The sequence below is a fragment of the Carcharodon carcharias genome, chromosome 12 (genome assembly GCF_017639515.1).
Source record: "Carcharodon carcharias isolate sCarCar2 chromosome 12, sCarCar2.pri, whole genome shotgun sequence".
NCBI classification, from domain to species: Eukaryota; Metazoa; Chordata; class Chondrichthyes; order Lamniformes; family Lamnidae; genus Carcharodon; species Carcharodon carcharias.
In genome coordinates, this window is record NC_054478.1 from 105,141,128 (window position 1) to 105,154,016 (window position 12,889).

Consider the following 12,889-nt stretch of genomic DNA (forward strand, 5'->3'; position numbering starts at 1 on the left):
TGTAGGGAAGCTATGTCAATGTTCAGCCTATCAGGTTCCACGTCGATCACAGTTGTCTTGCATGTGTTATCGACAAGCTGCAAGTCGTTTGTCAATGCTGGGCACATGGCCCTGATGTTCAAACTTGCCAGTCAAAGATTGGCATCTTCTTTCCTTTGATTTGTTTCATTTGTTTGCCAGGTGTGATGCATTCTGTCCGCTTGTTGAACAAAGATTCTAAGCTGTAAGACCCATTGAAGCAGATGGACCATGGCAGGTCAACACGTTACTAGTCAGGTGTTGCCTGACTTGAGGTTGGCAGTGGCTGACCAGTGAGGCCCGATGATTGCCCCTCCCACCATTGGAGGCCATTCTAGCACCCGTTCTCTACGCCAATCGAGTTGGGCTTATCACTCGTAACTGCTGTCACTCGTGTGGTTTTAATGCCCTGCAGTAAAACTGGAGTGTCCTCTCCAGGGTGAGGGGCAAACTTTATGAAGGCCCTGGGCTGCCCAAAGGTTAGGGTTCCCCTCTTGGCCTCTCCTTTTGAGTCAAGGAATGCAAAGTCCAACATTTGGCATAAGCTTGGTTGCAGGAGATGCCAGAAAGATGGCATATTTAGATATCAGTCCACCTTTGGGTTCCACTGCAGATTTTTTTTGTCAGAACTTACTCCCCTAGGCTTCAACTCTTCTGAGGTATCCACAAGGTAGTGTAGCTATTCGCCCATAGCTGGGAGTTTGGTTCATGAGTGCCAGGGCGTGTTTACATGCCAGTGGGCCTGCACACAGCATGTCAGGGGCCAAACTTCCTCCAAGTTCCACTGAAACTTCAACCTGGGGCTGTGAGGGACCACAGGAGGCACAGCTGAGGACTAGCCAATGGAGAGGCCGTGTACTGACAGGGAGAGGCTTGCACATTTGGCGCTTTTTTTAGTATTGCTGCTAGCCTGTGGTGTAGGCTGAAAATGAGAAGCATATTGACACACAAAAACAGAAAGCATGCTAATTCTCTTCACCCACATGCTAGACACATCACATTGACCTGTTGGACACGCTTCCAGCAGCTAAGGGCTTTTTATTGCATTAAGACCACATGGGCTCCACTCTCACCAACTTCCTCAAATAAACCTTTGACCTCTTTTCTGCCAATTGGGTCTCACTCTAGTCCCTGCCATGATTGTTGATGCCTGCCTCACAATAGTTGACCCACCTAGCTGAAACTTGCCACTTGATTTTTGACCCAAGGAGCACTAGCTGCAGCTTCCTGTTACTGGTTTTTCAGCCTAACAGCTGACAAGCCTGTCAATTTGTCCAGCTGCCAGATGGTAAACAGAATAAAGAAGTTATAATGAGATTCTGCTAGTACATTTGGCAGGACATCCATGTCCTTGCAAGGTTTTCCTCATTTTACTATGCTGCCTCCTCATCTTCCCATAAATATTGCTGTCCATATCTCTGAATCTTAAATTACATTCTTAATTAGCGATTCAATGGTAGGTTTTACATGGAAAGGACCATGGGCCTCCAACTCAAGAACACAGCCTCCTTGATAATATTCCTGACCCATGCATGTGATAGGATAAGATCCCATTAGCTTCAAAACTGCAATGAAATTTCAAAGTTACTGATAAAGGCGACAGTCACTATTGGATGGTGGAGGAGGAATCTGGGGAAGATGAACTCTTTCTGGTCTTTTGAAATGCACCCTCACTGATGTATTTTATTCCTGGATTGAAAAATATTGTTGTTCAAGGGGAACCTGTTTGTTGCCTCACCTCTTTACTTGAAGAACAAGATAGATTTTTGTAAGCTAATACAGAGGTCGGTAACATAGCTTCCACCTGGAAGGGTTTGAAGTCATTGGGTGTGTTACAAGGGTGTGCTTTTTAAAGATACAATTTCTAGTTTTTCTTTTTCTGGCTGGATTTAAAAAAAAACTGGGACCCTCTACAGACAATAGGCAAACTGCCCAGACTGTTGCAATACACAATTTTGCATTCTACCAAGAAGGATGAAAATGGACATTCAACCCTCTGGGGAGCATGAAAGACCCCATCCCCTGTTGATTCACACCATCCTGAGACTTGACAAATATTTCGGAGATGAGACATCAAAATACAATTACCTGTTCTGCAGCAGGCATGAACTAATAGAATTCCTCTGGAATATACACCCAGCAAAGTACTTCAAGGATCCCTTACCAAGTAGGAGAAAGAACAACAGACAACGCTGTACTGAACACAGGCTGTTTGAATCTGTGTGCGCTCTCTGTCACTGTCTCTCTCACTCTCAGAAGTGTTGTGCCAGGTTTGCAAAGTAACCATCCTGAGAAGAGAAATCTGCTGTGAACCAAGAACTTTTCAGAAAAACACGTGGAAACCTGCTCCATACAATTACACCCAGGGAGACAGCTGAACAAAACTGCCGCACCATTGAAGCACCACAATTAGACCAGCCAAGGAACAGCTAACTGTATACTCCTTTGTTTTTTCTTTATGAACTGTAAAACATCCTATAAGCTTATCCTCTTACTCTGCCATCTATACTGGTGTGTGTGTGTGTGTGTGTGTGTGTGTGTGTGTGTGTGTGTGTGTGTGTGTGTGTGTGTGTGTGTGTGTGTGTGTGTGTGTGTGTGTGTGTGCCCAGATGAATGGTGGTTGCTTTTTAACTAGTTTTTTAGTTTGGGAAACAGTTTCAATAAACTTATCTTGTTCTTTGTTTAACCCAAGAAAACCTGTCTGACTAATTCTTTGCAATCTAAAAGTGTAAATAGTGGGACTCTTACAGAATTGGTGAAGCACATACTGTCTAAAATCTAAAAAAAACCCCTAATATGCTTAAACCTGGAGTGGGTGAATAGGGGAATAATTTCACCTCTCCTCATGTAACAGGTGTTGTAAGTGGTACAGTGTTCTATTTTACAGTATTGACATACTTTACCTTAATGAGCATAAATATTTTCAATTTTGGATTGTAAAAAAGTACTTGAAGGCATTAAAACATTTGTCCATCGAACTTTATTACCTGTCATGGCGAATGATAGGTGTGGCTAGCACACAAGTAACCAGCCACCCAAACTCTGCCAGTGTATGCAGCAAAGGACCATAATCATTCTTTACTTCACAGCCCTGTAAGAACAAATAAAGTTATGACTAACAATCAATTATCAGAATAATTCAAAGCTAAGCTGAAAAAAAGAGCCTTACAGCACAGAAGGAAGTCAATTGGTCCACCAAGCCCGTGCCTGCTTTTTGAAAGAGATTTCTAATTAGTCCAGTTTCCTTGCTCCTTCCCCACTGCCCCATAAAGTTTTCAAATATGTCTAATTCCTATCTGAAAGTTACTACTGAATCTGCTCCCATCACCCTTTAAGGCAGTAAAGGTCATGACAACTTGTTTCATTTATAAACAAAAATTCTTCCAATTATTCTCTGGCTCTTTTGCTAATTAACTTTAAATCTGTCTTATGCTTTACTGACCCTTCTGGGTTTCCACATACCCAATATTGGGCATCCCAAGTTCTTCCACTTCATGAAGTGTCTGGAAAAACTACCATCCCTCTTCTAAACCCATCACTCTTAATGTGGGCCAAAATTTGATAAGTAAGGAATGTGAAAAAGATTCAGAAAATTTGACCTATTACACCATGGAATGTACCACATCTACTCAATCATTTGAGAAAAGGTTCTCCAAATCAAGTCCCAACTCTAATCAGTGCTCCAGTTAAATCAAGCTCTTCAATGTGTCTCCATACCCTTTAGTTCAATTCTCAATGTGCAAGCTAGATAATGTATTTGCTTTAAACTATCATGTCATGGATGGCACAGGAGGCCATTCAGTCCATCAATTCTATGCCAACTCTCCCTGGAGCAATCCAGTTAGTCCTATTCCCTTGCTCTATCCCATGAACCCTGCAAGTTTATTTCCTTCAAGTGCCCATCTAAGTTCCTTTTGAAATTGTTCATTTTTTCCACGTCCACCACCTTCATGAGCAATGAATTCCAAGCCATTACCACTCACTGCGTAAAAAAGTCTTCCTTGCATATCCCCTGCTTCTCTTGCCCACAACCTTAAATCTGTGTCCCTTAGACTTTGCACCATCAGCTAATGGGAACAGTCTTTCCTTGTCCATGTTATCCAAAGTGTTCATAATCTCATACACCTCTATCAAAATTTCCCCTCAATCACATTTGCTCCAAGGAAAACAACCCCAGCATCGTGAACCTAACCCTGGTAACTAAAATTCCCATCTCCAGAGCCATTCTGGTAAATCTCCTCTGCACCCACTCAACAAACCCAAAATTTTAAGATCGGATTATGTCTCTTCTCAATTTTTTCTCCAATGAAAATAGTTCTGTGAATCTTAACACAAATTACTAGTTCCAGCAGTCATTCCTGTTGCTCTTCTCTGCACCTTGACCAAAGTATTTAAATTTTTTTAAGCTAGGTTGCTCAACTTTGCCCAACCAAGATTGATAAAAGTTTAGAATAATTAGTTACGACTTACAGTCTCCAAATCTTTTCTTTCAGTAATTGATTGCCAAATGCTATGCAAGAATCACACAAGTTACTTTTTTCTCCTTGAAGGTCCGGTGCTTAGTTTTAATTCATGGTACAGGTGTGTAGGCATGGGCTGGAATCTTGTTTTGCCAGTGAGTGTTCCAGAAGTGGGTGGGATTTCCACTCGGAGGTGGAACAATTGGCCACGCACAATCATGCCAATTAGCTGTTTATAATTGCAGGGCCCGGACAATAGTGCAGCAGGGACAGGTAGGAAGTCAGCAACCCCATTACCTCATGGCATCCAAGGACCAGGTGCCATATTTAAACAGCACTTGGACAGATATTCATCCCCTGCAAACTAACAGCATCTTTCTGGCTGTCAATTTTGAATTTTTGTTTCCATGGAACTGCTGCTAACCCCTACCTTCTCAACCATGTCCCCATAACTGCAGCTACTGACCCACTCCCCACTCAACTGAACTGTTCCCCCCCTTCCCACCTGTTGATCCTGATTTCCTGCTCCCACTCCTTTACAAATATCTACAACAAATATCTCAGAGCAGACAAATGGCTCCATGATTTGGTGATGCATCCCTGCAGGTTCTCCTCCAGGCCGTTTGGGAATGGCAGGAGGTCCCAATGATGGCAGCAGCATCCCACCTGATCAAGTCACTTTTGGCCAATAGGAAACCCATAATTTGCATTGGTCACACCATGATCTCTACCCACCTCAATGAAGACAACTCCATCCTCAATCTGTACTCTTCTTTGTGTAGTCACAGATGTGTCCTTGGACACTCCCACATTGACCCTGGAGCTGCAAGCGAGTACCCTCTCTCAGTCACACTTGCTCAACTTTCATTCACCCTAGAGCTGGTCCCCATCGCTATTGATCTGCCCCCCTCATCATCAAGCCTTCCTCCATCACCTTTGGCCTGCTCTGTTACCCTCAACTTTCAGGATCTCCCCATTTTCCTATCCTCTATAAGCCTTGATCTCCCCCACAATCATGACTTCCAATCTGTAGATATTGACCTTCCCTATGTGGTCCAGCTTCCTCCCAGCTAATCCTCATGAGCTTACGTAGGGCGGCCATGACCCACCCTCCCTCGCTGAGCCAGGCCTTGATACCCCTGCACAGCCGCCACCCGATCTTGATGCGTCAATGCCTCCTTTCCTGTAGTTCTACAAAGCTTCTCAGAAAAGAAAAGCAGTTCCGATTCAGTCCTAATCCACTTGGAAGTCTGCCTGGCCTGCTGCTCACCACTTTTAACCAATCGTGAATCTGAAGACTTGTGTTTCTTATTGTCTGAAGAGCTAATTGAAAAGGTGTCCTTTAATCTGGTGAACTTGTGCTTTAATGAGTATATGTGATAGGCTCCTGCAGCTTGCTGTCAGAAAGCTCGATCTACCATCAATCTGCCGACACCATAATTTTACTACTTTCATCCTGGTACCGGGGAACTGACATTCTGCCTCCCGCAAAATTATGTGCACCCGCCTGCCTCATTTCCCACTGCCAGTAACAGTGCAAGATGCCAGCTACTTTGAGAGCAACTATGGTTAGGTGTGCGTGTTCTGTCACTGCATGACACAAAGTTTAACACACCAGTGTTCTGTTTTCATCCAACTGCAGTACATTTTATTTTCACTAGTGGAACTAGAAGGTAGCTTCCTACCTCCCATAGATTACATGGTCTCATTGCTTTTCCAAATAATAGTGTTCTGCAATGTGTAGTAAACCAGAGTAGTACAATTTCTGGTCCAAAGATAGTTACCCTTTGAATTCCTCAGCTGCACATAGTGGCTTACCCATAGTGTGTGCAATTAATTACACATTACGTTGAACAATAACCTTAGCAAACAATGAATAATCAACTATTTTCTGTTCAATGCATCTGCTTCTATGTGGCTAAATTAGTAAATGCAGAGTTCACAATGGGAGGAATTCTCACTTTAGGTAATAGACAATATGATTTAAAAGGAATAACATTGCTGTATATTAGGAAAGTAACCAAATGGGATATTCTTAAAAAAGAAAATTAACAAATAATGCCTAAAGATAACTTTCTACATCTTAAATATTTTGGAAACATATTTGATTGAAATGTTAAACTCTGAACAAATTAGGAGACCAGCTTACCTCAATGACAGTCCACTGTTCTACAACAATTGCATCATTTGGTATCTTGCTTGACTCAACTGCCCCCAAATGATTTTCTTCATAAATAAACATTCCATCCACAGACTTCGATAAATATTCTCCTAGATTGAAAATGAATGTACAAAGCAATATAGACAAAAACAATTGGGCTAGATTTTGTGGTCAGCAATGAACATCGCGTGCAAACCATAAATAGTTATATTTGCTTACAGACTTCCTATGGGTTTTTACACTGGAACTTGCTGTGACTAGAAAGCAATTTTAGAGCAACGCCCTCTAGAGAGGATCTGGAACCTTTGAGCAATGCAGCCAACTGTGTATCCCTTAACCAATCAGATTAAAGAGTCAATACTGAGCTGAGCAGAGTCTGAGCCAAGAAGTGTCAGTTACATGACACATTGGATTAAATCCAACATCAAATTGTATGCAGAAAGCAAAAAGGGTTAGAAAAATGTGATTAAAGAAGCTAAACAGGACTAAAAAGAAAACATTTATTTAAAATATATTTACTTCTTTAAAATCTCCAATAATTAGAAGCTGAAGTAATGAGTCTCCACACAAGAGTGTCAGTGTCGAGTCTCTTGGTGTGCTACTGTGTAGCTATGCTTTTGACACACAATTTGTTACCCCTAGTGAAATACTCTATTGCCTTGAGGTGATGTACCTGATGGCTCAGCTAAGAAATAGTAGTGAGTGTTTCAAGAACATAGAAAACACCAAAAAATCAGAAGTATACTGAGCTGCGTATTTTCTGCTTTTAGGATAAAAGTTGACATCTGACATCCTGCAAAACCTGCCTAGCAATAAATTGTGTTAATAAATATCTAATTTTCTCATACATAAAAATAGTTATGCATAAATGGGTTCATAAAATCAATTTTAGATGTTCTCCAAAATTGCCAGATTGTGCCAACTGTACCAAAATATTATGCAAGGCATACAGGAACAGGACATAACAATGCAACCACTCTTGTTCTTGCTGTCTGAAGGTAAACACTTAAGCTTCACTGCCTAGTGATTCTTAACTATGTTGCATGCACCTTTAGGCCATTACATACCACTTTTCCAAGATCATTAAATTCAATTCTAGAAACACACGCACGATGAATAATCTTAATATAGTAATCGTTCTTGCAGAAATGCTATTAAAGATTTACGTTCATGGTAATTTTTTGTTTCTAGACATAGTGATAATTAATCATTGGCTGTGAGACACCATCTTTGGTCATTGTAACTAACACTGCTTATTAATTAATGTGTGTTTTTCAACATGCCATCTCTATATTTCTTCCTCATCATTTTACTGAGAATTTTAGGTTTCTGTGCTCTGGATAATTTCCAAATCTAATATATATTCAGATTGATTATGCATTAATGTAAGAAGTTGCCATTTACATATCAGCCATTAACAGGAGTAAGATAAAGAGAAAGCTAACTTCTAACTTTAAACAAGGGGAATTCAAGAATGTTATTATTCAGTGTTGTGGAATATTTTCTTTAAAGACAACACAAATCTGTTTCATAAAATAAAAGCTTAGCATTAGACATAGATAGAAGACAGATGGCACATGGTACAGTAAGATGTCACTTTGATACTTTTTGTTCTTTTAATGCTTCTCCCAATCTTAAGCTTCATCATCAGTAGAGATCTTAAGCTGGTAGTTTACTCCCATTTTAGTCCAATCTCACTGTTGGTGCACAAGAGTGTAATGGTTTTCCCAGCTTTCTTGTGCAAAACCACATATCAACCTTGATCAACGCCTTGAGCTAAGATAATCAAGAACATGAGAAGTTGTGGATGTAAATCCTTGCTTCTTCAATCTCCAGGGTAAGACCACTAATAGAGTTTGCTATCAAACTCCGGAATATCTGAATAATGCAAAAAAAAAAACCTAAATGGCCATGAATCACTGGCCTACTTACTTTAATTAATGGTACTAGCGGAATATGTTAGGAAATAGAGATAGTTTAAGTATGTTGTATTTGTATTTTTGAGTGTTAGGAATAAGCTATATCTTTAAGTTTAAGTTTAAGCTTTAAGTTTAATATATATTTTTCTATTGGTGGGTTAAAAAGGTGAAACCTGGAGTCTGGTTTCATTTTAAGAGTGGAGACAGCAGGTCTAAGGCATTGTTTGTGTGCCTGCATTTTAATGAGATTTTATAACTCTTGAAGGGAAGTTAAAACAAACACAAGGTAGAAAAAAAAACTATGTTGTTGCCTACCAACAGGGCTCCAGAGAGAGGGACCCACAGAGACAGAAAAAAACTAGACGAGCAATTTTAGTTCAGTTGAAGCCAGGATTCCAAAGAGGTTGGACCGGAAAGGGAACTGCGAGGGACTGGTTCCAAAAACCAATGAAGAAAATCCCTAAAACCAGGGAGTGGAACAGGAAAGATCCCAAGAGGACAGTTCAGTCAAAGGACAAGGACAGGGATCTGGAAAAGTGAAGTTAAAAGTGAGGAGCAGAGGAAGGCTCTAAGCTTAAGAGGGAAAAGATGCAGGATGCAGATTTAAAGCAATATAGGCTTGTGAGAAGCCAGGAGATCCAAGGAGACAGCCAAAGGTCTGTAACTCTTTACTATGAGCATTTGAGAGTGCGTAGAAGAAAGCTTGAATGCACATGGTGATCCAGAGGAGAAAACATCGGAAGGAGAGTTCAAAGCCCTGGAGGTGGATCCTTGTGGAAGGCATCTGAGAGAAAGTGTCATTTAGTAGAAGATTCCAAAGCAAGTTCTTCAAAAGTGGAGATTGGAAACCCCCTGTGAAAGATGGAGTTCAGTGAGACCGATTGGCTCACAGTATGACAAGTGTGTGGGGGGAGTTGAGCAGAGATCCATGGCATCTGTTTGGGGTGGCCTCTGTCACTTTGTTTCAGAGTGTGGTGTATCTAACCACAGGTTGCCTATTGGTTTACATGGACTGTGAACATCAGAGGATAAAATAGTTTTTGTAACACGTGTTATCCTTACAAATCGTATATATATGTAAAGGTATGGTTGTGGGTGAAGGAGTATTGTTAATCTCTTCTTGTTTAATAAATATTTTATTCTTTTGTTAAAAGTTCATCAGCTGACTCAGGTAACTGTTCAATAGCCATTCTCCAGTTTTTAAGCAAAAAATAAAAGTTTGGATCTTTCAAGCGGGGATCTGGCTTGTCCAGTGGTAACATCAGCTGGGATCATAACAAATACATCAGATAGTGGTGGAAATAAAGGCAACAGCACCTTACATGATTTCAACATCAGAAGCTAAAAATTGGTCTGTTCCATTTTTGTACATGGGGTTGTGATTTTCATTGGAGGTGGCTAGTATGTAAATTTGGCTGCCAGTTCTTTACCATAATTATAGCTTAGGGCCAAGTGTCTGTTGTGCTGCTGGCTGCCTCTGTACTCTGCAGGGGGCAAGGTAGTATTGTGCTGATAGCATGTGGTGCAGCCTGCCTTCTGCTCTTAAAGGAAGTCTGCCTCTCAAAGGAAAACTGCACTGAATAATATTGCTGCATCTTAAAACATGGAAAGTGAAATGCCAGAGCAGGGAGAGGACTCCCAGGTTCACTGGTGTAATGCAGGAGGCTTTAGTGGTGGAGGTAGGTGGGAGGGAAGACACCAACCTTCTGCAGAAAGTCAGAAGGCCTTCATTGAACACCCTCGAAAGGAAAGGGGGTGGGTGGTCGGGGAGGTAAATTCCCAGCATTTGGCTCTGAAGACTTGGCAGCATTGCCACAAAAAGTCTAATGACCTCATGTGGGTGGTCAAGGTCTGTGAATGCATCTTCAAGTGACATCTCCAACCCACCACACTACCATCCACTCCCACTGCTCAGTGCACAACAACCCTATCACTCATGCAGCTGCATTCCTTGGCACTCAGGCCTCACACATAATATCCAGTTATTCCTCCATTTCATCCTAACACACCTACTATTGCTTTCAGCTTCAGACCCACCTCTCACTGCCCCCATATGACTCCCGTTATTCAGCTATAGCTGACACATCACCCAAACACAGTGCAATGCAATAACTGACATACTGCTCCATCTCTTTCAGGACAAGGTGACACACAATAGCAAGGAGCAGAGCAGAACTGGTGGGGAATAAGGACGCCAGCATTTCTTGAGCCCTACGGAAGGAGATCTCAAAGCCAGCAGTGATCAACCCCATGACATCTACTGAGAACATGGAGGATGATGTTCCTGTCCATGCTTCTTCTCAACTTCCAGAACACTCTCACCTTGCTATCTGGCATGATGATCATGCTGCTGCTGGAGAGGCCATGGACCCCTTCTTTCCAACACCACCCTCCCTAACCTTCTCCTGATTTTCTGCTTTCAGCCACCCAAGAACTGCCATTTGGCCTCTTGAGCCTGCTTCACCATTTGTCACGTCTGAATTGCCACCTGTCTAGCCACAGCAGCTCAAGAGTGAAGAGAGACAGCAATAGCACAGCACTGGTGAAGAGGCCCCATCACTTGATCTTACACTCATAGCCACAATCTAAGATACTGGCACTGCATGTACTCAGGTGGGTAGTATAGAAAAAGGATCAGCACATGGTGAGTTAGGTGGGCACAAGTGGGTTGCAAACATGCCAGGGGTGTTACAGGTTACAGTCATGTCATATGCTTGTAGAGCTTATTGGGAGATGGATGCTTCACTTTTAAAAAGCAACATGGGATATGGATACTGTACCTTCACAAAACTGACTCTAGAGATTCAGGTGACTTCTTTTGTGGTTTCTGTGCAGAGACAGGCGTGCCTGAACCTATCTCTGGGAAGTTTCTTAAAATACAAATGGCATTCCTAGGTGCTGATTAACTACCACTCACCATTACAATGGAAAATACTTAAAATGACAATGGATGCCAGACTGGCTGGAATTTCAAATAAAAACATTTCAGGTGGCTAAGCACAGCTGGAATGTTAATGGGGTATCATTCACTCCCCAGTGTGAGTCAATTACATCCGCTATCAATCCAATGTATGGACAATGAAATACATTGATACTGTCATCACATGACTGAAACTGGCTGGAGATAGGCAATACCTTATAAATCCACAAAGACAGCCCAGCAGGTCAATCTAGGATACAAAGGCTAGAGGGAAGCCACCCCTTGCCTAGCACAAGGGAGGATCCTGCCTCAAAAGTCACATTAGACAGAGAATTGGGACTGATTTGTTTTACCTGAAAGATTATATTCCTTCACTACAGAGGCTTGATCACAACTTTGACTGAAAAACAAGAAACTTCCAACCTTTGTTTTCAGTGAACCAAGAGAAAATTCTTTAGGCCTGCAATGTTTCAACCATCATTAAAGGACTGTGTAAAGAAGTGACCTGTTTCCTTTTTATTTACTCTTCATGTAATTTATGTGCATGTTGCATCTTTAGAAATCATAATTTCTTAATGTTTCTGTATTTGTGTATTTGAGGGGCATGTGTTGTATTTATTTATAGATCGGGTGTTGTGAAAAATAAATGTTTATCCTTTCTTTTGATTTAAGTTTACAAGAAAAACTATTTTGTGTCTGTTCTTTAGCGGCACAGCATTAAAAAAGGGGGAAAACACTACTCAAAAATACATCTTTTGTGGTCAGCTGAGAGACGAGGAAAGGGGAAAAATCACTTCACATCTCTCTCTGTCCATAGCAGGGGTAAAGGATGGTTCCTTTGCCAACTTACCAGAAGGCAAGGTTGCAGGTGAGTTCTGTTGCAGAGGATTCAGATAAAGATCTTGATGAGGCAGCATGTAGGAAACGCTGATGGGTATGCACACCAATTTCTTGCATGCATTGACTAGCCTGCTAGACAACTGTCAAGGAGCATGGAGGAGTCTAGTTCCAACATGGCAGAGGGCATCACACACAGCTTTTCCTCTCTTTGCAGCCCTGCTCCAACTCCCTGTCATACTGCAGGCCTAGATGCACTGTCACAGCTGCCTCCATACCTTTGTGTGATCAGGTCACCAACTCCTCTACCCCCTTGTAAGGATGCAGTAACACTGCCTGCCAAATACAGGAACTCACCACAACATCTGCAAAACAATGCCTGAGTACTTATGGGCACTTTGCCAGAGCAAAAGAATTTCAAAGTCAACTTATCTGCAAATTGGGTGCTTGGCCCTTTAAATATCATGATACGGGGCTTATACTGTAGCTCTGTGCTTAATCTTTGTTGAGTGTTGCACAAATTTGTTCAATGGACTTGTGTGTTCCAAATTAGGAAGTCCAGAGTCACATCAAC

At 41.7% G+C, this 12,889-nt stretch overlaps 1 protein-coding gene across 2 annotated transcripts in view; it reads right to left on the reverse strand.

Moving 5' to 3' along the window:
- Positions 1–12,889, reverse strand: part of rftn2 (raftlin family member 2) — a 136,938-nt gene that overhangs the window by 24,299 nt on the left and 99,750 nt on the right. For both annotated transcript variants that reach the window (XM_041201471.1, XM_041201472.1), the window contains exons 7-8: positions 6,628–6,749; positions 3,006–3,109 (exon numbers count right to left, since the gene is read on the reverse strand). In XM_041201471.1, the coding sequence (XP_041057405.1) occupies positions 3,006–3,109; positions 6,628–6,749 (226 nt within the window). The remainder of the gene's footprint in view (positions 1–3,005; positions 3,110–6,627; positions 6,750–12,889) is intronic.